Below are 23210 nucleotides of genomic sequence, written 5' to 3' on the forward strand. Positions count from 1 at the left end.
CCCCTGCATTCCTTGCTTCCTTATTAAGACAATTTGTACAGGAATGTAAAACAGACAATGAATCAAGCACTCTGGTATACAGACTTCGATCTGTCTGTCGGGTCAAATTCCACATTTTCTAAAATGTTTCACTAACAATTTACTCACTTAGCATGATGATTATGGGTACAAATCTTTCCCGATGATTATGTCTTCCATTTTTACAAGTATGTTTATTTGCAGAAAACTCTCTCACCATTGCTTACACCCAGAAGCTCAAGCCTGAGGTAATTGGGTAATTGGGGAGCCTGAGGTAATTGGGGAAAATTTGATGCGAGTGTCATCATCACCTCACAAACTGAACTTGAGACCAGCCTGTTGCAAGCAATAAAAGGCAAATGCTATGTTACCTCTGGCAAAAGAAAACAAGACTCTGGAGTATTTTCTGTCACATGGTCAAATGCTGAGCACCTCTTCTCCCTAACCTCAAAACTGTATTAGCTGATGAGAGAGCTTAGTGCTGCACACGTTATTTGAATAAAGGTCAGGTTTGCATAAAGCTTGTGTTGTGTCACGTAGATCGTTCAATGTGCTACCTGGAATTATTTACATACAGATGACTGGATGGCTCCTGCAAAAGTTTAATTCTGTGATTGGTGGAGCATTTTTGTGTGGACATGGAGGAATGCTTGGTATTATTGTCTTATCGGTCAATGTCATGTCTCCTGAGGTTACTTTGGCAGTAAAAAAGCCCCACAACATCCCGTATTCACCACTTCCATGCTTCCCGAAGGGGATTAGGATATTTCCGGTATGAGCACTGTGCTTTTTATACCAAACCCACGTCTGGCGTTGGAGACAAAAAAACTATTGCATGATAATGTAATTTGGTTCTAAGCAAATTTCCTGTGACATTTTTCCACATATACAACTTAGGTTGATGAGTATAGAAGCTTTCTGTGGAGAATGTTTACTTTTTTGTTTTCCTCACTATACTTGTGAAAAATATATATTGTCCCATTCTAGGCAGGGTCATCACAGCTCCGTTGACTTCAACAACCTTTTGTCTCATTTTACTATAATTTCTTCAGATTTTCCCCATGTTGGTAGATGGGAAAGATTTGTATTTGTCACTCTATATTTAATAGTTCCAGAACTCAGAAGTGGGCCCAAATACAGACACTGGAGGCAGGAAACTCTTCAGGGTTTTTAATGCACCTGAATCGGCAGGCAAAGATCAGGTAGTATAAACAGACAGGGGTTCAGTACACAGGATGACTTGGCAAAGGGACAGACAGACAATGAGCAGGGGAGTTGGTTTGGTCAACGGGCAGAGGTTTAATGCTCAGGAGTACTGGGACAACAAGAAAGCGGGGATGACTTGGGAAACACACAAGACAAACTGGCAACTGGAACAAGCAGAGAAGACAGGTTAAGTAGGCAGGAATAACGAGGGGATGGCAGACACCTGGTGGGGGTGAGAAAAGACAACACAGGTGAACAGAATCAGGGTGAGGGCATGACAGACTCATATTAACTTTTTTTTTTTGAAAGTATACAGTATTTGAATGGGAAGGTACTCCTATTAGATTTGGTTTTCTAAGAATTCCTGGCGTGCAAATGATGATTGTGAAATATTTCTATTTTATTTATTATTCATTGATACTTGTTTTGCCCAGAATCTGTTGGTTTCTCAGAATTCCTGGCTATGAAAAGCCAACTGATTTTGACTCCAAAGGTATTTAACAGTTACACTCTTTAGTACAGCCACCATGATTCTAGCTTGAGCCAGCTGTTAATCTATGACTGGCTTTATGTTGCACCCTGAACACTATACACACCATATTTAAACATGTTAAAAATAGCTTTGTTTTATTGACACTTAGACATTGTTTTTATTTATACATACGTGTTCATACATCAACAACAGCCTATCCTGAAATGTAGTTCAGAATGGCTGAAGGTTAAGAGTTTTAGTTTCTTCACCAGCTTTGATAAATTGTCCAGTAGTATTGCTGGCAAGCTGGTTTTAAACTGATTCTTTTTATTTTTTACTGCTTCTTTAGTTACTAGTGTTCATTCCAAATGTACTAGTAACAATTCATTAGACACTAGTAACTATCCAAATAATTAGCTTAAAAAGTGGAATTAGTAAAAATAAAAAAAATAAAAAATTGTTACAGTAATGGAATAGTTAAGAGTAATTATTGGAATAGATACTAGTAATCTATGAGCACTGCATAAAAGTAATAGTATTTAATGAATAGTTATTAGTAGAACTGAAATTGATACTATTAAGTCTTTGAATAGCTATAACTTACGAATTATTAGCATCTCATAAATTGTTACTAGTAAAACTGGAACTGATACTAGTAACTATTGGAATATGGTTACTATCTTCAGAATAAGTACTAGTCACTTTAAAATTGTAACTAGTAAGTCCTTGAGAAATAAATGTTAAAACGGTTTGTCATATAGAGCTATATTAAACAAAGAATGTTAAAGTAAAAATTCCAGAGTACCAGTCGATAAGAAAATATCAGAGTTGATGATTGATGGTAGACCTGTTCATAAAGAACGTTAAAAAAATGATGGCACAAGGTTTATGGCACACGGCGCTTTCCGTAGTCAGACGTTTTGGAGGTGGGGACGAATGCAAAGGCAAAAAGGTCAAGAGGAGGAGAAACCACGTGTGCTATGATTGCCATGTCCAGCTTTGACTGTCCTTCCTCGGTAGACTTGTTTTTGTAAGCTCGTACTCTCTGCGTGTAGCTGGATAGCACGTTAGGTAAAGAAGAACCATTTCACAGATTTACATAGCAATTGTAAGCAACTCATTTTAGTTGCCACTTTTGAAATAGCTAGCTAGCTGCCATACATTGACTGCCAAATAATGGTGAGCAAGACGGATGACATCCCGGCGTCAGTACCCAAATGTAAAGTTAACACACTTGATCTTGCAGAAGGAGAGACGTTAGACGGCAAGGAAACCACCAAGGCATCACTAAAGGACCCCTGTGTTTGTGGTAAGCAGCAAGTTACCTAGGAACCGAGTTGTCGGACAGGCAAATTGCAAAATTGGGAAAGATGTTTGGCATGTACAGTATAGTAATATCAGGTAGCTACAGTAGCTAGATTGCTTAGCATCTGCAACAGTAAGAAGTACAAGTTATCAATAACAAAATAAGCTACAAAACTACTTAGCAAGAACTTCTTGATTAAGTAACTACATTAACTAAGTCGAAAACCGTCTGGTAACTTGCTGAGAATAAAGTAATTGGGTTTTACCTTCAAAACTGATTGATACCAAGATATGTCCATTTTACATAGAACGATAGCTAGCTAGTGCATTCATTCAAGCTTCTTTGAGCAGTATTGCCGTCCTGAACTTGCTAGCTGCTGTGTTGGCTACGTTACAGTATGTTGCTAAGTGTTTAGCTTAGCTCAGGCTAAGACTCAGAGGGTCAATCAAGAAATGCAATTACTAACGGTCACTAGACGTATCTAATAACAAGTGACTGTGAAGCCAGATCAGATGTTAAGATCAGATGTTACCCCAGCTAGTTAATTAGCTCACAAGACTAAGTTAGTTACTGGAAGATTGGAGATGTTTGACCTGCAACTTATTGTGGTTGACTTGATTCCGTTATTAGTTAGCTAGCTACTGTAGCTAGATTTGAAGTAGTTAGCTAAGCTTGAATAGCTAGGACAACACTACCGGTTGGCTTGTTATAGCCAAATGGCTGATATGCGATTATATGAAATAAGAAATCCTACACAGTCAACAGTTTCTCCAGTGTCTTAACAGCATTATAGCGCGTGCACTTGACGCACATGTTTGTAGCTTTAACTGCGAACAAAAAAGAATGAACTGAAGGTCACCTTCAGTGGAACTGAGCATTTCTGGAGAAAGAGGGGTTGTAATTATGTTCTATGATTTCATTGACTGTTTTCTAATCTGAGAAATTATTTAGTTTTTCACGTCGTCTATCAAATGGATGCTATTTTCATGACCTGTACTATCGAAGTGAATAGTTAAACAATGTCCCCGCCAGTTTACGTGATACCTGACAGGCCCCCCCCTACGATTCAGAACCAGATAGGTTGGCTCTTCCTCGACCGGGAAGCGGAAACTGTTGGTTGAGAAAAGTAACGCTGCGTGCATGCTGAGAGAAGGTTATACTTTACGTATTCAGTGCCATTACCGGTAAGTGTATTATAGACAACCCAATATTCAGTTTTTGCGTTGCAATGCGTAAATGATTGATCGAGAGAGCCAGTTGTGTTGGTTTAAGTTTGGTGATTTTAAGGCCACTGTTGAAATTACACAACTTTAGCCAGATTCCACGACAACGCCGCTGCTTTCAGTGTCAGGTTTGACAGGACCTTTAAGTTGAACACTATCAGTGTGCCTTTAAGATGGTTAGAATACTGTATTTAGATATTAACAATTCAGCTGTCAAGTGTTTGTGACCTTGTTATTAATAGACAGTATTGCCTTTTCTTGCTTTTGTTAATAACGCAGAACTCATTCACAATTTTGCAGGTTGTTCAGTAGTACTTACAAACATTATTGGCCTTAATTACTGCATTTTTAACAAATACCAAGACACTGTTGATCCTGTGACTGTGTTGACAGATGGTATATAACAGAGAGTAGGTTTGAAGGGGTTTGCATTTAAAGGTGGATGGGGGAATTTGTCTGGTATACCACTTTCATATATAAATGCTTCATATAAAAATGACCCTGCTGTTTACTAGAAACATGCCTAAATCTTATTTAAAAGCCGTATTAGTGATTGTTACATAAGTGGCTTAAACACTCTTCAGGGGAAAAGAGGCCTCTTGAATATTCCTTACGTCACTTTCCAGCCTCTCTATGCCTTTTCGCTCTCGCCCACTATCACTTTTTGTCTTTTGGGGAATTCTACTTACCTCAGGCTTTTAATCACAGTCATCCCATGTTATTGATGGCATCTACAATGCATAAACAAGCCTATGAAAGACAAGTAATTTGACTGGTTATGCGACTGCCATAATTTGGAGAGCTAAGCAGATATAAATCCACACCACCAGGGCTCCAACGGTTTTCCCAGAGAGATACCTTCCTTTAGGCTTTCAATCCAACTGTAATCTAGTGAACGTAATCCTAATAATTACCTGGCAAATGTATTAATTTGTGACCCCTACAGTCTCTGCTCCCTATTTACAGAGAAGCGACAGCCATCTAGTATGTTTTATTTCTCCTTTGTCTATAGTTTCTGCTCCTTCCTTTACATTCTTGATGCCAAACTTGTGGTTGCGGACATGCCTTGACACAGCAAATACTAGCTCAATCTAGGTTTGTACAGGACGTTCTCTGTCCAATGACTAATTCAGCTTGTAGGCTCCCAACCCGCCACAAGGAGTCGATATAATCCAAACAGATAAAACGCCTCTGTCTGACATCCCTTCCACCCGACTTGAACAGTGCTGAGCCAAGCCAATTTGCACCAGCAGACGCCTGAGAACAGCCGGTATTCTGCATTGAACATTCACACTCCTGATCTCGATAATGCAGCTGTATTGCCAGGCCGAGATTGCCGTTTTGTGGCGTTGTAAATCTGTTAAACGTTATTTATGAAAGATCCTGGTAAAAATGTTTCCTACACAGACACCAAGCCTGTCTGTTCTGATCATTGTTCTTTTGCCGACAGGGGGCTGTGCTCTGTTGGTCCTTGATGTCAAGGTCCAACATGTCAAGTATATGTTGAATTAATTAATCGGTAGTCAGAGCAGGGACAGCATTTACCTGAGGTGAACCATGGGCAGAATTAACAGGATCGCAAAGTTGGGGAGGCTGCTGGCACCCTGGGTAAGGCCTGGAATTTCAGGTTTCAGAACTGGGTTACTTGATGTCAAGATATTCACACCAAGGAAATTGTGAAATTATGGTTTACTTCTGATGTTGTAGTCTCCATTCTTTCCTTGAATATTAGTCTTTCCATTCAATCAGACCCATCCCATGCTATCCGCAATCGAACTCCTTAAACCATTGCCCTGACAGAACTGTACCTCGGCCTTGACATACCTTTGGTTACTGTACAACCTTAAAGTTAAGCTGGGATCCTAATCATGAAACTGGATAAGGGGTTGTTTTGTTTAACTGGTGATCTGATTGGAGACCTGCTCTCAATGATTTAGCCTACCAGGCCTGTAGAATTAATTTACCTAGCACACTGTAGCCTATGTGAGGCTCAGTACTTAAATATATACAATTTAAATGGGCAAGAACTTCAGTTGGAGACTGAAACTGGATGGATCGACTGAGGTCATTTATCTCTCCTGTTTACATTAGCCTCCTATAAATGACTAAAATGCCCTCTTTTTCCATGCAATCAGAACCCTCAGGACTCAATATAGGTTAAGGTTTTTAGAGTTAAGCGGATGTGTGTCTAGAGCCATTTGTAGGGTTTTTACTGGTCAGATTTTCCACCTTGTTTGCTCATGGATTTGAACCTGGGACCCTCCAGTTACTAGCAAAAAATTCTAAACACTAGGGACTTGGTTATCTGAGTTTGGTTAACATTTTGCCATAATCTGGTACTTTGTACTCTCTGGTACCTTGGTCTTTCTCAGTGTGGATTCACTTGACTAGCATTGTCAGGAAATGTTCATATTTAGTGCATCAATAGCTATTGGCTTTTGCCCTACAACCTCAATTTCACTTGAGAACTAAAAAGATTTACATGATGAAGTCAAGTTCCTCGTGCATGTTTTATTTGGATGTTAATACAATCCGAAACTGTTCTGAGAAGTAAAAGTTGAAAGCAGAGGGCCTTGGGAAAACCAAATTGGGATTCCCCGCAGTGTTTGTTTGTGGCCACTTTAAGAAACAAGCTCTAGCTGGGGCATTGATGGAGGGCTGGAGTAAAGATCAGCTCAGAAGCTAGACACCCCAGAGGAGGGATGGCATAAAGTAATGTAACCTTATCAAATATGTCTGCCTCTACAACGAGGCAATAGTGCAACAGGAGTGTCCCTTGGGAAGCACAAGGTCACATTACCTGTTCCTAACAGTTCCTCTGTTCTGCATCCTCTCTAATGTCCTATTGTATGTTCAAGTTTATTCTCCTTGTTATTTAGTAGTCTCGCTTCTCTTGTTGCATTGACAACTGGCCAAGGTTGTTGTGTTTGGTATTCAGAGCGTGGCGAGTCGCACTCTTTCTCTTTTTCTCTCTCATACTGTGGATCTCCCCCACCCCCCCCCCAGCTGTAACCCTGACGCGTCTCTACCCTTGACGATGAACAAGGACACATTGGCTGTTGTCTCAGAGCAAAAACATGGCAGGCCACTTGCTGTTACTTGTGGTAACCTTTCTTAACTCAAGTTGTTTTACTGTTCATATGGCACGTTTACCATATTAGCATTGTATTTCATTTAACAGTAAATACGAAACACTTCCAAACATTGTATCCGCAGTTACAATGAGAGAAAAGATGTCAGGCTGAGCAGGTTCCACTCCATTCTGTGAGTGGAAGCATAAATGCATAAGAAGGGTGAGGATTTGGGTGGGTATTTCAGGGTTTTTTGTGGACCTTGGAGTCGTATGTCCAAAGAAAGACAAAGAATTTTCACTTCATAAGCCGGAGGAATTCAACACTCAGAATCAGATTGTTCTGGAATTGGTTTTGTAGTTAGTCACACATGATTAGCATTCCTGAGAAGTGTCTTATAACTGAACTACTTGATCACTTGTTTATTTAACCTGTACAATGTATTATAATGTGAAGTTGAAAAGTAACATGACATTCAACCCCAAAACCCACAATGCAATGTTCTTAGAAGACGGGGTGCAGCTTCATACTACTCCTGAAACATGCTACTGTATAGAATGACCCCAGAAACACTGACCAGGCAGTCCTCACTAGCTTTTGTTCTGTAAAACAGTGACAGATTTAGTGAGCTTTGTACTGTGCCAAAATATATGTATTTTACAATCCTTCCTACTACCTTGGTAAGGTAACCAAGGAACAGTATTTTGTCTGGCTGTTTAGCAGCATCTCAGCCATTCAGGAGGCCTTTTCTTCTGCCCTCTTTGCATAGCTGCTAATGTGTTGCAAAAGCTGAAGGTCTGGCCTTTTGTATTTTTCCTGTATTTATTTTATTAGTTCTCCTCTGGAATGTTAAGCTGCCAACTTAAAATGCCTTTCTTTAAGAATTGTAATGTAATTTGACAACATGCACTACTTTGTTGCTTATTGTCCTCATTTGGATGTGTCACATGGTGACACCCTCTCTACCAATGTGTCCAATCCGATAACGGGATTTTAATGTTGTTTTTTTCCCTGTCCAATCACAGGGCACAGTGCAGATACTTCTGTGATGAATGGGGGTGGAGCTCACAATCATTTGGAGGAGTCCAAGCAGGATGGGGCTGGTGACACGGATGGAGGGGAGGATTCAAATGAACAGGAAGTGATTGTGATTCAGGATACAGGTTTCACAGTGAAGATTCAGGCACCAGGGACGGAGCCTTTTGACCTCCAGGTACTTAGGCAGCTTTACAGTTTTTGTTGGCGCTCTACTCCTTGACTTGGATAAGACTTGAATTAAGGGTGTTAGGCAACCTAGCCGTCAGAATATCTGACCAATAACCGAAAGGTTGCTGGATCCAGTCTCGGAGCCATCTATGTGAAAGATCTGCTAATTGCTGTCAGGGGTTACCATAAACTGAAATGGGGCCAGAAATCCCCTGGCTTTGTCACCCCCCCCCCCCCCCATTGAAGGATGCCATAATAACAAACTTTTTTTGTATGTGTGACATTCGAAAAATGAAGGCAACCACCTCATTTTGCTAAATATAATGGATCACACCGCTACAGAGAATCTAGAGCTCCAGACATGGCTTTATTCTTTTGGGGCAGTTATGGGATCGGCTGTACAATCATACGTTGTCAGTTTCTGTTGCTTTCTGATTTTCAACCTTATTGCTCTGTAGGTTTCTCCACAAGAGATGGTGCAGGAGATACATCAGGTGTTGATGGACCGGGAAGATACATGCCATCGCACATGTTTCTCCTTGCAGCTGGACGGAAACGTGTTGGACAACTTCGCTGAGCTCAAATCCATCGAGGGCCTGCAGGAGGGCTCCCTGCTCAAAGTAGTAGAAGGTAATGTTCCTTGTCAACCGGTCTTCCACCCCTGGACCTGTGGTTTTCAACTGGGCCCTTCATGGTCCATGGGGCCACAGCAGGTCGTCAATTATTAGATTTTTGTATAAAAAAAAAAATCTTCAAACGGAATAACACATATTGCATACAATGATTAAGATTGTTACATTCATTTTATATATTTAACTATTTGGAACACCAAACAATTCTGTGATCAGTCTTTGCCTGGGAACCGTGGTCTTTAAGAGCTTTTGGACTTGATTTGGTGGCCTCCCGGAAACGGAAAAGATCAGTCACCTCTTTCCTTAGACTTAAAGCCTACATATGTGTAAGAAGAGTGTAGTACGCATCAGCCGTAACGGAGTGACTCTTCTTTCCACCAGAGCCCTACACCGTGAGGGAGGCACGTATCCATGTTCGTCACATCAGAGACTTGCTGAAGAGTCTGGACCCATCTGATGCCTACAATGGAGTGGACTGTAACTCTCTCTCCTTCCTCAGCGTCTTCACTGACGGAGACCTGGGAGGTGGGTGTGTGGTCTTACTGAACTCATTGGGACCTTTTGCCGGTCTCCGTGAGGCAAAAGTCAATTTCCGGCTCAGGGTTTAGGGTCAAACTTAAAATTGATTTTATAGTTAGAATTGGGGTTTCTTAAAGGTCCAGGTGTTGTTGGTTAAGGTTAGGGGTAAGGATTTGGGTTAAGATTAGGGCAAGGGAGCATGCAATTTCTATTTTCTGGTCCCCATGAGGGTAACTGTACAAACATGTGTGTGTTGACTTTGCATATCAGTGTTTGTTTTGAGGTGGTGGGGGTCTGTAAGTGAGAATCGTTAGAAATCAAGATTTCAGTCAATAATGAAGAATTCAGCCTGCTTTGTCCTGTATATTTAATGTCTGTACTGTATGTGGCCTACTGTAGTTGGATTATTCTGACTTGTGACCTTGGTTGTTCGTCCGCAGACAGTGGTAAGCGGAAGAAGAAGGGCAGTGAGCTGGAGCAGATAGACTGCACCCCCCCAGAACACATCCTGCCTGGCAGCAAAGAGCGCCCCCTGGTGCCCCTCCAGCCTCAGAACAAGGACTGGAAGGTAATAATGACGGTAATTACTGTGATTTTAGTACACATTTTAATTTTACCCCCTTTGCTCCCAAAAGTTCTTAAATTGAAGTTGTGATTGCTCCTTGCCTTGTCCCAGTCGACAACTTATGTGACAGAAAAACTCAATCTAAAATATTTAAAGCAGACATACAAGAAACTAATACAATCTCTTTTTTACAAAATAAGTATTGGGCCCTGGGATGAAACCTTTAAAATGTTGAGTGCAAACATCTGTTTCAAGCAGCTTGGGTCAGAGAGATTTCTGTTTTTGCAGATCAAAAAGCTAATATTCTTTAACAGGTGTCGAGAAAATTTTTACAAAATGTTTGGGGTCTACAACAGTTATAAGTTATTACATTTTGCCACACCAGTAGATCACTACTTTTTTGATGATGATGGCCAAAGCTTTCACTTGAGGTTGTACAACAATTTGTCAATAGGTCATTTGAGTCAAAGTATGATATTTGGCTGTGAAGTAGTACATTTTGGATGTTACAGTGTTCTGGCATTTTATGCTTTATTGGGCAGGAGTGTACATCCATGGTACTGTGATGTGGCACAATTTGAAACTTAATCAGGCCTTACACTAGTAAAACACTACTATAAGTAAGCATTTTGTTGAGTAAAGGGTTAAACTTGCAATCAACAAAACCAACCATAAGCTAGTTGGGATTTTTCATATCTTCTACTTATCACCCCAAAGGGCCAGTGAAGTGTTCTGCGTTTGGCCCTTACCCAATATCCACACGTTATAGGTCACATTCCAACGTCCGTATCTCATTTCCTCTGCAGCCCCTGCAGTGCCTGAAGGTCCTGACAATGAGTGGGTGGAACCCCCCTCCTGGCAACCGGAAGATGCATGGGGACCTCCTGTACCTGTACATGGTGACTGTGGAGGAGAGACACATCAGTATCACCGCTTCCACACGTGGCTTCTACCTCAACCAGTGAGTCTGGCTTCCCCTTATTTGCTCTGGACCCAGTTCTGAGTCTGGTTGAGCTTTACTATGTTGGCCTGATTTAGACGTCCAGCAGTCGCTTGAACTGTAATGGAAAGGAGGAAAGAGAATCTCGGCACCTGTACTGTTTGGTTTGTCTTGGTCAACCGTACCATGATGGGTTATGACTGTTTCAGATCGACCACATACACCTTTAACCCCAAGCCTGCTAACCCCAGCTTCTTGAGCCACTCATTGGTTGAGCTGCTAAGCCAGATCAGCCCTGCCTTTAAGAAGAACTTCACCTCCCTACAAAAGAAAAGGTTAGTAGCCTGCACTATCCGCAATGCACTGAGCTTAATTTGTTTTGTAAAAGCTTTTGATTTAGTGTTTTGATGTTTAACAATAGGAACCAGATTTCCATTCGTTTTACCTTTGGTAGAAATCCTTGTTCGTTTTGAGGAATACCCCCCACCGTTGTTGTGTAGTGCTCATTTGGCTCCTCATTGGCTGCAGGGTTCAGAGGCATCCATTTGAAAGGATAGCCACGCCCTTCCAGGTGTACAGTTGGACCGCCCCCATGGTGGACCACGCCATGGACTGTGTCAGAGCTGAGGATGCTTACACATCCCGCCTCGGCTATGAGGAACACATACCTGGACAGGTACGCATGCACTCACTCACTCACTCACTCACTTGGCAAAAAGAGACTGTTGGTCAGTGACATTTGGTGTCTCTTTATTCAGACCCGAGACTGGAACGAGGAGCTGCAGACAACCAGAGAGCTGGCCCGGAAGAACCTGCCAGAACGCCTGCTGAGGGAGAGGGCCATCTTCAAGGTTAGCCGGGCTAGAGTAGCACTATTAGCCCAACTCCCTTTTTCCTTTTCTGTCTCCTACACTCTTTCCTGTTTAGTTCCGTTCTCGGGTGAGATCAATGAGTCTTCTCCAAAGCCCATCCTTTCTGCTGAGGTCTGTGATCCATAGTGTGTCGACTGTTACTGTCTCCTCTAACATCTGCATCCCTCCTCCTCCTCCTCTCTAGGTTCACAGTGACTTTGCGGCCGCAGCCACGCGGGGCTCCATGGCAGTGATTGATGGCAACGTGATGGCCATTAACCCTGGCGAGGAGACTCGCATGCAGATGTTCATCTGGAACAACATTTTCTTCTCGCTGGGCTTCGACGTCCGCGACCACTACCGCGAGCTGGGAGGGGACGCCGCAGCACATGCCGCCCCCACCAATGACCTGAACGGCGTGCGGGCGTACGGGGCTGTGGACGTGGAGGGGCTGTATACCCTGGGGACGGTGGTGGTGGACTACCGGGGATACCGGGTCACGGCCCAGTCCATCATCCCCGGTATACTGGAGCGGGAGCAGGAACAGAGCGTCATCTACGGGTCGATTGACTTTGGGAAGACCGTGGTGTCTCATGGGAAATACCTGGACCTGCTGGAGAAGACCAGCCGACCACTCAAGGTGAGGAAGATGACGAAGAGTCATTTACTGTTCAGTTGGCTTTTTATTGCGTCTGGTCGCGGGTTTAAATGTGGAGCCTACTGGTCTTTTTCATGGGTCGCTTGGTAGTCCAACTATACGCTTTAGTATCACAAAACATTTAAGAGTTTTTGGAAGGCAGTCATCGAAATCAGTGTCCCTGGTGTGTCTGTGTCCCTGGTGTGTCTGTGTCCCTGGTGTGTCTGTGTCCCTGGTGTGTCTGTGTCCCTGGTGTGTCTGTGTCCCTGGTGTGTCTGTGTCCCTGGTGTGTCTGTGTCCCTGGTGTGTCTGTGTCCCTGGTGTGTCTGTGTCCCTGGTGTGTCTGTGTCCCTGGTGTGTCTGTGTCCCTGGTGTGTCTGTGTCCCTGGTGTGTCTGTGTCCCTGGTGTGTCTGTGTCCCTGGTGCTGTAGTAATGATTCGGAGCACATTTCCCCTCTCCCCCAGGTCCAGAAGCACAATGTGCTGAATGAGAAGGACGAGGCCGTGGAGCTGTGTTCCTCTGTGGAGTGCAAGGGCATCATTGGCAATGATGGCCGCCACTATATCCTGGACCTCCTGAGGACTTTCCCCCCTGACCTGAACTTCCTCCCAGTGGAGGGGGAGCAGCTTCTCCCGGAGTGCCTGAAGCAGGGTTTCCCCCGTCAACACCGCCACCGCCTGGCCTGCCTCAGACAGGAGCTTATCGAAGCTTTTGTCGAGCACAGGTACAACAGGAGGCTTCAGGGATGACTTCCATATATACAGTACATTTGTTTTGGTGTTTATTAAATACGTTCCCTATGTGTGTCATCGATGGCAGGGTTGTTCCTTTACGTGTATGTCTGAATGTTCACTTAACCTACTGTCCTGTTGTACCCCCTCGGATAATAAACACTCTGTACTCCAATCTTCAGGTATCTCCTGTTCATGAAGATGGCTGCTCTCCAGCTAATGCAGCAGAAGGCCCACAAAGACAGCAAGATGGCTGCCCTAACCGAGACCGGCAGCCCTGCCCCCGTTGCAAACCCGCCCTGCACCGAGGCCCCAGAGTCCTCAGGAACCTCCACGGAAACCATCACCCATGGCAACTCGGACACTGTCCCCCTGGCAGCCCAGACAAAGGCCTCCTCTGACGCCCATCCGGCTGCAGCAACCGAAGACTCCATGAACGCAGACGCCGTAAAGGCACAGCAAACAACAGAGACGGGCAGTCTCACTGCGGCTACAACAGCCCGTGCAGTGGATGCTGGGGTTGTCACAGCAACCAACGGGCCCTTGGCTCATGTTGCGACGGAGAGTCAGAACGGCGAGTGCCTTCTAGAGGGTAAGGCTGACGTTGAGGATGGCATCTCGGGCTTAGCCCAGGCAAAACAGCTGGCTGAGTCCTTGGCCGCGGACGACGGATCCGGTATCGGTATGTCCACGTTACAACAGGATTCAGATAGGAGGCAGGGAAAAACCGGGAACATCCAACTGGTGGAGACATGCTTTTCAAGGAACTGGCACTTTATTTTTATAGAAGACTTTCATTAGCAATGAAGATGTTGTAATGCTGCTTTGTTAGTTGCATTTCTCCACCTGTCTAGGTGTCCCTGTTCAGTCTTTTGCCTTTTATGTGGTGAGCATGGACTGTGGGGCATGGCAATTAGATAACGACTGCTCTCTCCTGGTGATTTCCCATTAGCTGGTGTCAAGCAAAGAATTTGTGACACCAGAGTGATGGACAGAATCCCAAATTAATTGCATGTTTGTGTGATTGATTGAGTTGGCCCCTGACACTAGATGCTACTTGACTAGGTACTCTTCAGCAGTTCCCAACCCTTTTCAGTTACTATGTACTCATACAGAACTTTGTTCCGACCAGAGTACCCCGGCCTATGATCTCATTAGTCTGCTCAAGTACCCCCTGTTGTGTCCCTGGTTGGGAACCACTGCTCAAAGAGGTCTAATGACAAGGTGCTCTAAGTGCTCCAATGATTGCAATAGCTCTGATGACAAGAGGCTCTAATTATTCAGTGCTCTAATGTCTAATGACAAGAGGCTCTAATTATTCAGTGCTCTAATGTCTAATGACAAGAGGCTCTAATTATTCAGTGCTCTAATGTCTAATGACAAGAGGCTCTAATTATTCAGTGCTCTAATGTCTAATGACAAGAGGCTCTAATTATTCAGTGCTCTAATGTCTAATGACAAGAGGCTCTAATTATTCAGTGCTCTAATGTCTAATGACAAGAGGCTCTAAATATTCAGTGCTCTAATGTCTAATGACAAGAGGCTCTAAATATTCAGTGCTCTAATGTCTAATGACAAGAGGCTCTAATTATTCAGTGCTCTAATGTCTAATGACAAGAGGCTCTAATTATTCAGTGCTCTAATGTCTAATGACAAGAGGCTCTAATTACGAAGTGCTGTAGTGGCACTTATGACTATGTCCTGTTGACACTGTGCTCAAATTTTTTCAATGACAAGGTGTTATTAAGTTATTTAACTTAAATCTGAGACACTGGTGGTGGTGCTTTTCAAAACAACATTGACTTGCATGTAGTCACTGGACGTAGTACATTCATGGAATTTGCCCTGTATCGTTTTATGTTGTCCAGCTTACTTTTATCGATATTCATTAACTGTATCTCTCTCCATCTACTTCCCTGAACACAACAACCCTCACGCTGACCTGTATCCATCCAAGACCCTAAAAGCCGAGAGGTGGTCCTCAATGCCTGCAAGGCTGTGGGTTCTATCAGCAACACCTCTTTTGACATCCGCTTTAACCCAGACATCTTCTCTCCGGGTAGGAACTGACACTGTGGTGAATTATGGGGAATATAGTTATTTTAAGAGGTCTGGTGTTGCTGTTGCCTCTATACTGTAAAGTATAATCTTAAATGTTTAGTTCAAAACCTTATTAGAACTGTAAAACATGTATTTTTGTCATACCTATGGTACACTTTAGCCATTCAGTATAGGAACCACCTGGCATATCACTTTCTAATGGAACACTTAGATGTACAACTCCAAAGCTCCTCAATTGATTGGGCTTATTGTGGCATTTGTGATATGCTGGAACTCATTCCCTTAAAATGCCTGTCCTCCAGGAGTGCGTTTCCCTGAGGACAGCGTGGACGACATTCAGAAACAGAAGCAGCTGTTGAAGGATGCTGCAGCCTTCCTGGTGTCCTGTCAGATCCCATCTCTGGTGAGTTTTAGGGCTGCATAAACGTTCAGTTGTGGCCCAGTAATTTCTTTACTTTGTGTGGGTGGTCATTTTCCTTCTGTGTCCCTCCAGATTAAGGACTGTCTGGATCACAGTGCTCTGCCCATGGACGGGGCCACTCTGACGGAGGCGTTGCACCAGCGAGGCATCAATGTCCGTTACCTAGGCAACGTGCTGGAGTTTGTGAACAAGACCCCGGCCAAGGCACAGCTGGAGCATTTCTATGTACGCCTGAACACTGACCCGCGTGTACCTCAGTGGTACCATCACGCTGTTTTGGTTTCCACTGTCGCCACATTGTCTGATTGCATCCTGCGTGCAACTTGATTAACCGAGTGTTGCCTCTTTTGTTTTCTAGAGAATTGGAATCAGCGAGTTGATCACCAGATGTGCGAAACATATCTTCAAGACATACCTTCAAGTGAGTGCTACTTTCTAACAGATGCCTGTTGTAGGGTTATGTGTCCGGTGACAGAGCTTGCTTCTTCTGTACCAGAATGTCAGTAGATGTTGATTTATCAAATGAAGTATTTGCATCTATGCGAAATGTATTAAATACAAGAACAATAGACTATGTACTCCGTCTCCCAGGGTGTAGAGCTGTCGGCCCTCTCCGCTGCTGTAAGCCACTTCCTCAACTGCTTCCTGTCCTCCTTCCCTGACGCTGTGGCTCACCTGCCTGCGGACGAGCTCGTGTCGCGTCGCAAGAACCGCAAACGGCGTAACCGAGTCCCGGGTGGAGGGGACAACACGGCCTGGGCTAGCCTAACGCCCAGCGAGCTGTGGAAGAACATCGTCTCCGAGGCCCAGAGCTACTACCACTTCACCCTGCACTGGTGAGGGAGAATTTGGGTTGACATTGACACACTTGTACTCATGGCGTTAATATACTATGCTAACAAGCTACCATTCAGTTAACGTCGGTGTACTCAATAACATGCCTTTCTATAGTGAGAGTGCTGACCAGGTAGTGGAGGAATATGGCCTGCAGAAGATCACCCTGCTCAGAGAAATCTCAATCAAAGCTGGCATCCAGGTAACTCCCATCAATCCCTGTTGAGACTCGGTGCCTCTTTAACATCATCTGTACAGCATGCTCTCTTTAAGACTTTCACAGTTTGCCTCAGAAGTGAGTCAAAATGTACTTGAATGTTCTCTCCTGCAACTCTAGATCCTGATAAAGGAGTATAACTTTGACAGTCGCCACAAGCCGACCTTCACCGAGGAGGATATCCTGAACATCTTCCCTGTGGTTAAGCATGTCAACCCCAAGGCTTCCGACGCCTTCCACTTCTTCCAGAGCGGCCAGGCCAAGGTCCAACAAGGTGAGGCTAGTGTGTCGCTACCGGACTAGCTAACACAGGACAGCGGAGTATGAAGGACATCCGCCTCGATATGTGGCAACGCAACCTCCCTTAATGTCTTAATGAACTCATTCACCTGACGTTGTTCATTGTCTGACGTGTTGTGCAACAGTTGTGGAAGCCAGAGTCGTTAACGCGTCCTGTGCTCTCCGTGTGCAGGTTTCCTGAAGGAGGGCTGTGAGTTGATCAACGAGGCTCTGAACCTCTTCAACAACGTGTACGGGGCCATGCACGTCGAGATCTGTGCCTGCTTGCGTCTGCTGGCTCGCCTCAACTACATCATGGGAGACCACCCTGAGGTATGTATCCCCGGACATGGTGCACTTCCACTTCCTTATATTCCTCTCGGGTGAGGACGAATGGCGTCAGGAATTCCGCCGACTGTGTCCTTCTCTGTCGTCAGGCTCTCAGCAATCAGCAGAAGGCCGTCTTGATGAGTGAAAGAGTGCTGGGCATTGAGCACCCGAACACTATCCAGGAATATGTACGTATCCAGGAAAAACAGACCGAATGGGTTCGAACCATGCAGCATTAGGACCCTACTTCCCAATGCTAGCTTGTCTCTGAAGCTTAGCTGGTAGTAGTGTTGGAGGCCCCGCGGTGTGTTAAGTTTTCTTTATCTCCCTAGATGCACTTGGCTCTATACTGCTTTGCCAACGGTCAGCTGTCCACCGCCTTGAAGCTGCTGTACCGCGCCCGCTACCTCATGCTGCTGGTGTGTGGGGAGGATCACCCTGAGATGGCCCTGCTGGATGTGAGTTGGCCACAGTGTTTCCGTTGTCCTAGTGATGTGTGTGTTTGGGTGTTTTAAGTCTGTGAAGTTATGTGGTGGAACCCTTTTGAGGTGTGTGGTTGTGACCGTTGGGAAATGGATTCTCACACCAGCTCTTTTGGTGTTCCGGTCTCCTCTCGTAGAGTAACATTGGCCTGGTGCTGCATGGCGTGATGGAGTATGACCTTTCTTTGAGGTTCCTGGAGAACGCCTTGGCCATCAACTCCAAATACCATGGACCCCGTTCCCTCAAACTAGCCCTCAGGTAAGGAAGAGCGTGCTATAACTTGGTCAGCCTGATATCAACGATAACTACAGTATACTGTATTACAGATGTAGTTAGCTTCGTGGTCGAAGGGTAACTCAGGGCCTTCCCCCTACTTGGCGTTTGTTGTCTTCGGGGGATTTTAACGCACAACATATTTTCTTCGGCAGTCATCATCTGGTTGCAAGGGTTTATGAGAGCAAAGCAGAGTTCCGGTCTGCACTTCAGCATGAAAAGGAGGGGTACACCATATACAAAAACCAGGTAAAACACACATCTGCTTGTACATCAATGTTTAAAGCACTTTCCCCTCAAAGTTCTTAAGATCACTTGCTCAAAGAAGAGTATGTTCTAGATATCTGAAAGAGCTCCGTCTATGGTATCATGAAAGGGGAATAGTTACTTCACCTTTTTTCTCTCATCAGGTTTTTTACTGAGGTATAGTTTAAAAATTGGCAAATGTTCAGGAGGCAAATACTTTTTCACTACCCTGTTTAAGCTTTCTCCTTTTTTATTTAATAATTTTTACCTTTCATCCCCCCTCAGGTGGGTGAGGCCCATGAGAAGACCAAGGAGAGCTCGGAGTACTTGAAGTACCTCACTCAGCAGGCCGTAGCTCTGCAGAGGACCATGAATGAGATCTATAAGAACGGCTCAAACGCCAGCATCATGCCACTCAAGGTATGGATCCCTTTTCTGTTAGACACTGGGCTTGGTATTGTGGGTGGTATCTTACTCTACAGACACATGCCCTCTGATTTACAGAATAGTGTGTCATTTGGTTGTTTTCCCTCATTCTCCAGTTCACAGCACCCAGTATGGCCAGTGTTTTGGAGCAGCTCAATATCATCAATGGCATCATCTTTATACCGCTCAGGTAATGTACAGCCTTTACTGTTGAAATGTGTCAGAGCCCAGTACTGATCCCAGTGGTCTGCCAGCCTCTCTTGGAAGTAAGTCCTGCATCAAACCTGTTTCCTGTTCCATTCCTCATGCAGCCAAAAGGACTTGGAGAACCTGAAGGCCGAGGTCCAGCGGAGGCAGCAGCTCCAGGAGTCGGGGAAGAGCATGGAGGAGCTTTCTGAGGACAGTCCATTGCAGCTGGAGGACAAAATACCCATGGACATAAACATTGATTAACGTCAAACCTTCCACAACACACTACTCTCTGTCAGGGGAGGATGTGATTCAACAGCCATCTGCTTGAATGAGCCTGTGGACATGAGAACGGAGCTGTCTAAAAATCAACAATTAAAACAGAAGGGGTTGTTGGGGCAGTCAAAGTGAAACATCTATGTATTCAGTAGGTGTAGCATTTATAAGAGAAGCTTCAAGGATTAACAGTACAGAAGTTGCAGTAAATACAGGGGTGGGAGAAGTGAATAAAAGTAATTTATAACCAATCTTAACATTTTCAATCAAAGCTGCCACCCTCAAGCACTTTGGTAAAGAAGCAGGACAAATGTCAACGTGATAGCTGCTGCTTTGCATGTGTGGCTTTGTGTGAAAGGGAATGAGGCTTGGGGCAGGTGACCAAGGATGATCATGACATTCTATTATCAGAGCCTTATCCATGGTTCAATGTGGCCCACATCCACTAATCATACTCCCTACCCCCTTCTACTCTCAAAAACCTCCAACTTGAGAAAAGAGCCACTAAAGGTGACTAGGGCTTCCGGTTTCTCTATGGCCCCATGTTGCCTAAAATTAACAATACACACCCTGTCCTGAAACTCAGGGGAAATGTTTACTGTGCACTAGGTGAGACACAAAAATTACAAGATTTCTCTCATTTTGGGCTACTGAATGTAAACTAATTTCTCTTGTGTTTTCTCACCACCGATCACCATTTACTATGGCGTTCGTTAAAAACTGTGTATATGGTTTATCCTATGTGGGTGAATGCTTTGTCTTTCGGTTCTATAACCGCCAACCAACAGTGATGCATGTGTGTGCCCTCAACAAATCTTAAATTGATTTGTTACCTTTTTCATTAAAATACTGATCTTTTTGTAAAAGCAAATAATGGGTGGGGGCATTTTTAGGTCTGTCAGTTAATATTATTTTAAGCCATCTCTGTTTTATAGAAAATACAAATGGAAAAGATGTATAAATAAGTCTATGAAGGTAGACAGGTACTTGATCAATGTTAATGGAAATGCAGATAGGAAACGTCCAGATCAGACTAGAGCTATAGACACTAGCTCTACTATATTAGATGTGTTCAGTATTCTTCTATTTTTCCACTTTGAAAGAAGAATTTTGTGCATGTGTGTTTGTTTCTGTGTGAGTTTTTGTGTAGTCCGAGTGAAGGAATCCGAAATGGCCATGAGTTTGAAACTGCTGCTTTGAATTATGATTAGATTGGTAAGCCACAACTTTCCAAATGTTTTATTTTTATACACATTGTAGAACCATGGGAGGGCTAAAGCTAACTTCTGTTGTCATGTGACATTCTTGGCCAGCAATATTATAAATCAGCTGAAATTAAGGCATTTTACAAGAAAATCCTTTCTCCCATTAGATAGAATACCGTAGAAACCATGGTTATAGAATTGTTCATTGTTGGTTTGTTTCTAAATGGTAAACTTGGCAATGTTTCTATTGATTTTGGTAACAATTTGACAGTAATTCAGGAGAATGCATTTTCATTTGCAGTATAGAGTGCTCTTACAAGTGCTGTTTGACTGGATGCATAAATGAACACCGCACCACCAAAAGAGGGTTGAGAAGGGCTGCTTTAGTGTAATATACCAAAAAAAGACAAACGTATGTGTGTTTTGTGTGCGCTTGTATACTTGCAATGTGACCCCCCCCCCCCCTTCCCCAATTTCTTTTAAAAAGTTGTTGCTGTGTCTAAATGTGTGTGTGTGTGTGTGTGTGTGTGTGTGTGGTTGTGTGTTTGAAGCAGTAGAGACAATGCTGGAACTGATCCTTTTGAAGTGTGTCACTTTTCTGCACTTGTGTAAGTGCAAGACACGACAGCTGTCCTTGTGGTATTTCCCTGGAAAAAAAAGCCTTCTAAAATTCTCACCAATAGATGGGAAAGGACCATAACTATAATTAATTTCTTAATTTTGCTTCTAAAAAACGGTGGGACAATGTGGCTGCATTTCCACAGGCAGAGAAATGTTTCCGTCTGTGTGAACAGCCTACTTGATCCTGGTGTGATTTGTGCCTATTTATGCTCTGAAATGGAGTCAGAGTGTTATTGGTTTTCAACTCTTTAGAATACTTGCCCCTTTTTAAAGATAAAAATGCCACTCGGTTCTTTTTCCCCCACTTGTTTCCGTATTGGTCTGCATTTCCTTCCTGTGCTCAGATTCATCTTTCTTCTTTGTGAATGTCAGTAGTACCACTGACAGCCATGGGGTGGTGCTCTAGAGATTGTACTTTCTCCAATATCGTCAGAAACAAATTAAAAGGCTTTTGTTGCTATGTGACATTTTTGTCCCATACATTCTGAAGCACATCTCAATGCTAATGTAACTATTTTATGTTTCATTCAGACCTTGAGGGAAGCAAAATAAAACATATTTATTGGAATTATGGAATTGGTGTTGCCGGTCTGGGTAGCAGTCTGTTTAGCTGTCATTCCTTTTCATGTGAAACATGATCTGTGGCATATGACCAAGAGCAAGAAGTGGATTGCTGGCTAAACAATGTTGGCTAAACCAACCAGGCTTGTGATGACATCAACATTATAAAGACTGCTACTTGATAAAAATTGGTGAACTTGTTACCCTTAAGTGTATTGTTTGAGACTGTTTCTGATAGAATGCTCTTGTTAAGAACGATCAAATACACGTGTCTGCCTAGGTATATATCTGCGTTTTTCATTAATTATAGTTTTATGGTGCTTTAATTTCATTGCCCACATTCATTAATTTTGGTGTTCAGTTATTCTGTTCTTATGATGTAGCAATATACCTCCTGATACCATAAAGTAATTGCATGAGCAATTGATTTGACATGTAAATGTTTGCTACTGTTTGTGCGGGTCAGATTCAGTAGTGGGTAAGAATACAATAGACTTTGTATCAGAGAAGACAGTGGATCAATTGACTGAACATGTTCATTTTCAGAATTGGATATGTATTATTCCTCTAGCTTATATTAATCCCTTCGTTTGTATGGAGGAATGTCCTCAACATGATTATTATAACGAAGAACCTGAATGTGGTATCAAATGTTAATAAACATCTTTGTGCCCTGGGTGGTCTAGCTAGTCGCTACCTCTGGTGCACGTGTGCTCTGGCCTGAATGTGGGTCCAACTGCCATCGTCTCTCACCACTTTCCAGTCCAATAAAGCATGAAATGCCGAATATATACTGCATCCATACAACAACAAAAACTCTTCAGAGATAAGGGGAAAAGTCACACAAAAAAAATCACATCTCTACTATTCTCTCGTTACGATATGGTGTTTGTGAGAGCATGGGGAGCAGCAATCTTCATTTTGCAGCAGTCCGTTTTCTTTATGAATCATTAATGAATAATTTTGGAAAATCACTTGACACCAACATGGGTAATCAGGAATGGTTCAGTAAATGCAGTAGGAAGTCCCAACCAGTGTGAATTCCTCAATGGTGAAGTGGTATTTTTTATAACCTGTAACATTTCTTTGTCCAAGCTGCATAAAATGTACCAATAGAGCTGTCTTCATTACAGCAAGAGTAGAAGGCTCTGACCATCAACATAATTTAAAAGATGCACTGATGCAGCATGGTTGCCTCTGCCCTGTCGACTTGTGGCTATTGAGAGAAGAGTGCTTACGGGACAAACTTAAAATCTGATCCGTATATCACCACAATGTAGATAGCTGTCTAACACACTGATCATCCTGCAAAGTCTTTATGTTGTACTCAGCACAACGGTTTGAGAGTTCGTTCTTTATTTTTTTCACAATATAACTTCTGAACATTCATATTATCGTTATAGCGTGTTA

At 43.4% G+C, this 23210-nt stretch overlaps 1 protein-coding gene across 7 annotated transcripts; it reads left to right on the plus strand.

The window, feature by feature from the left end:
* Nucleotides 1–1557: 1557 nt before the first annotated feature.
* cluha (clustered mitochondria (cluA/CLU1) homolog a) lies at nucleotides 1558–22476 on the plus strand. 7 transcript variants are annotated; one of them, XM_010864349.5, is made up of 28 exons: nucleotides 1558–1717; nucleotides 2943–3005; nucleotides 8322–8509; nucleotides 8961–9132; nucleotides 9516–9659; nucleotides 10094–10233; nucleotides 11025–11179; nucleotides 11368–11493; nucleotides 11687–11834; nucleotides 11917–12009; nucleotides 12215–12649; nucleotides 13112–13371; nucleotides 13561–14060; nucleotides 15336–15437; nucleotides 15742–15842; nucleotides 15933–16085; nucleotides 16219–16281; nucleotides 16452–16696; nucleotides 16812–16896; nucleotides 17032–17185; nucleotides 17384–17523; nucleotides 17628–17708; nucleotides 17853–17978; nucleotides 18140–18261; nucleotides 18432–18525; nucleotides 18808–18942; nucleotides 19065–19138; nucleotides 19260–22476. In XM_010864349.5, the coding sequence occupies exons 1-28, from the start codon at nucleotides 1600–1602 to the stop codon at nucleotides 19399–19401; spliced, it is 4359 nt and encodes a 1452-aa protein (XP_010862651.2). In that variant the 5' UTR covers nucleotides 1558–1599; the 3' UTR covers nucleotides 19402–22476. The 7 variants fall into 7 exon arrangements, with proteins under 7 accessions (XP_010862651.2, XP_010862569.2, XP_010862725.2 ...); XM_010864267.5 differs by having other exon boundaries at nucleotides 10094–10221; nucleotides 16431–16696; XM_010864503.5 differs by lacking the exon at nucleotides 1558–1717 and adding an exon at nucleotides 2572–2767 and having other exon boundaries at nucleotides 16431–16696.
* Nucleotides 22477–23210: the final 734 nt, after the last annotated feature.

This window comes from Esox lucius, chromosome 1, assembly GCF_011004845.1.
Source record: "Esox lucius isolate fEsoLuc1 chromosome 1, fEsoLuc1.pri, whole genome shotgun sequence".
Classification (NCBI taxonomy): Eukaryota; Metazoa; Chordata; class Actinopteri; order Esociformes; family Esocidae; genus Esox; species Esox lucius.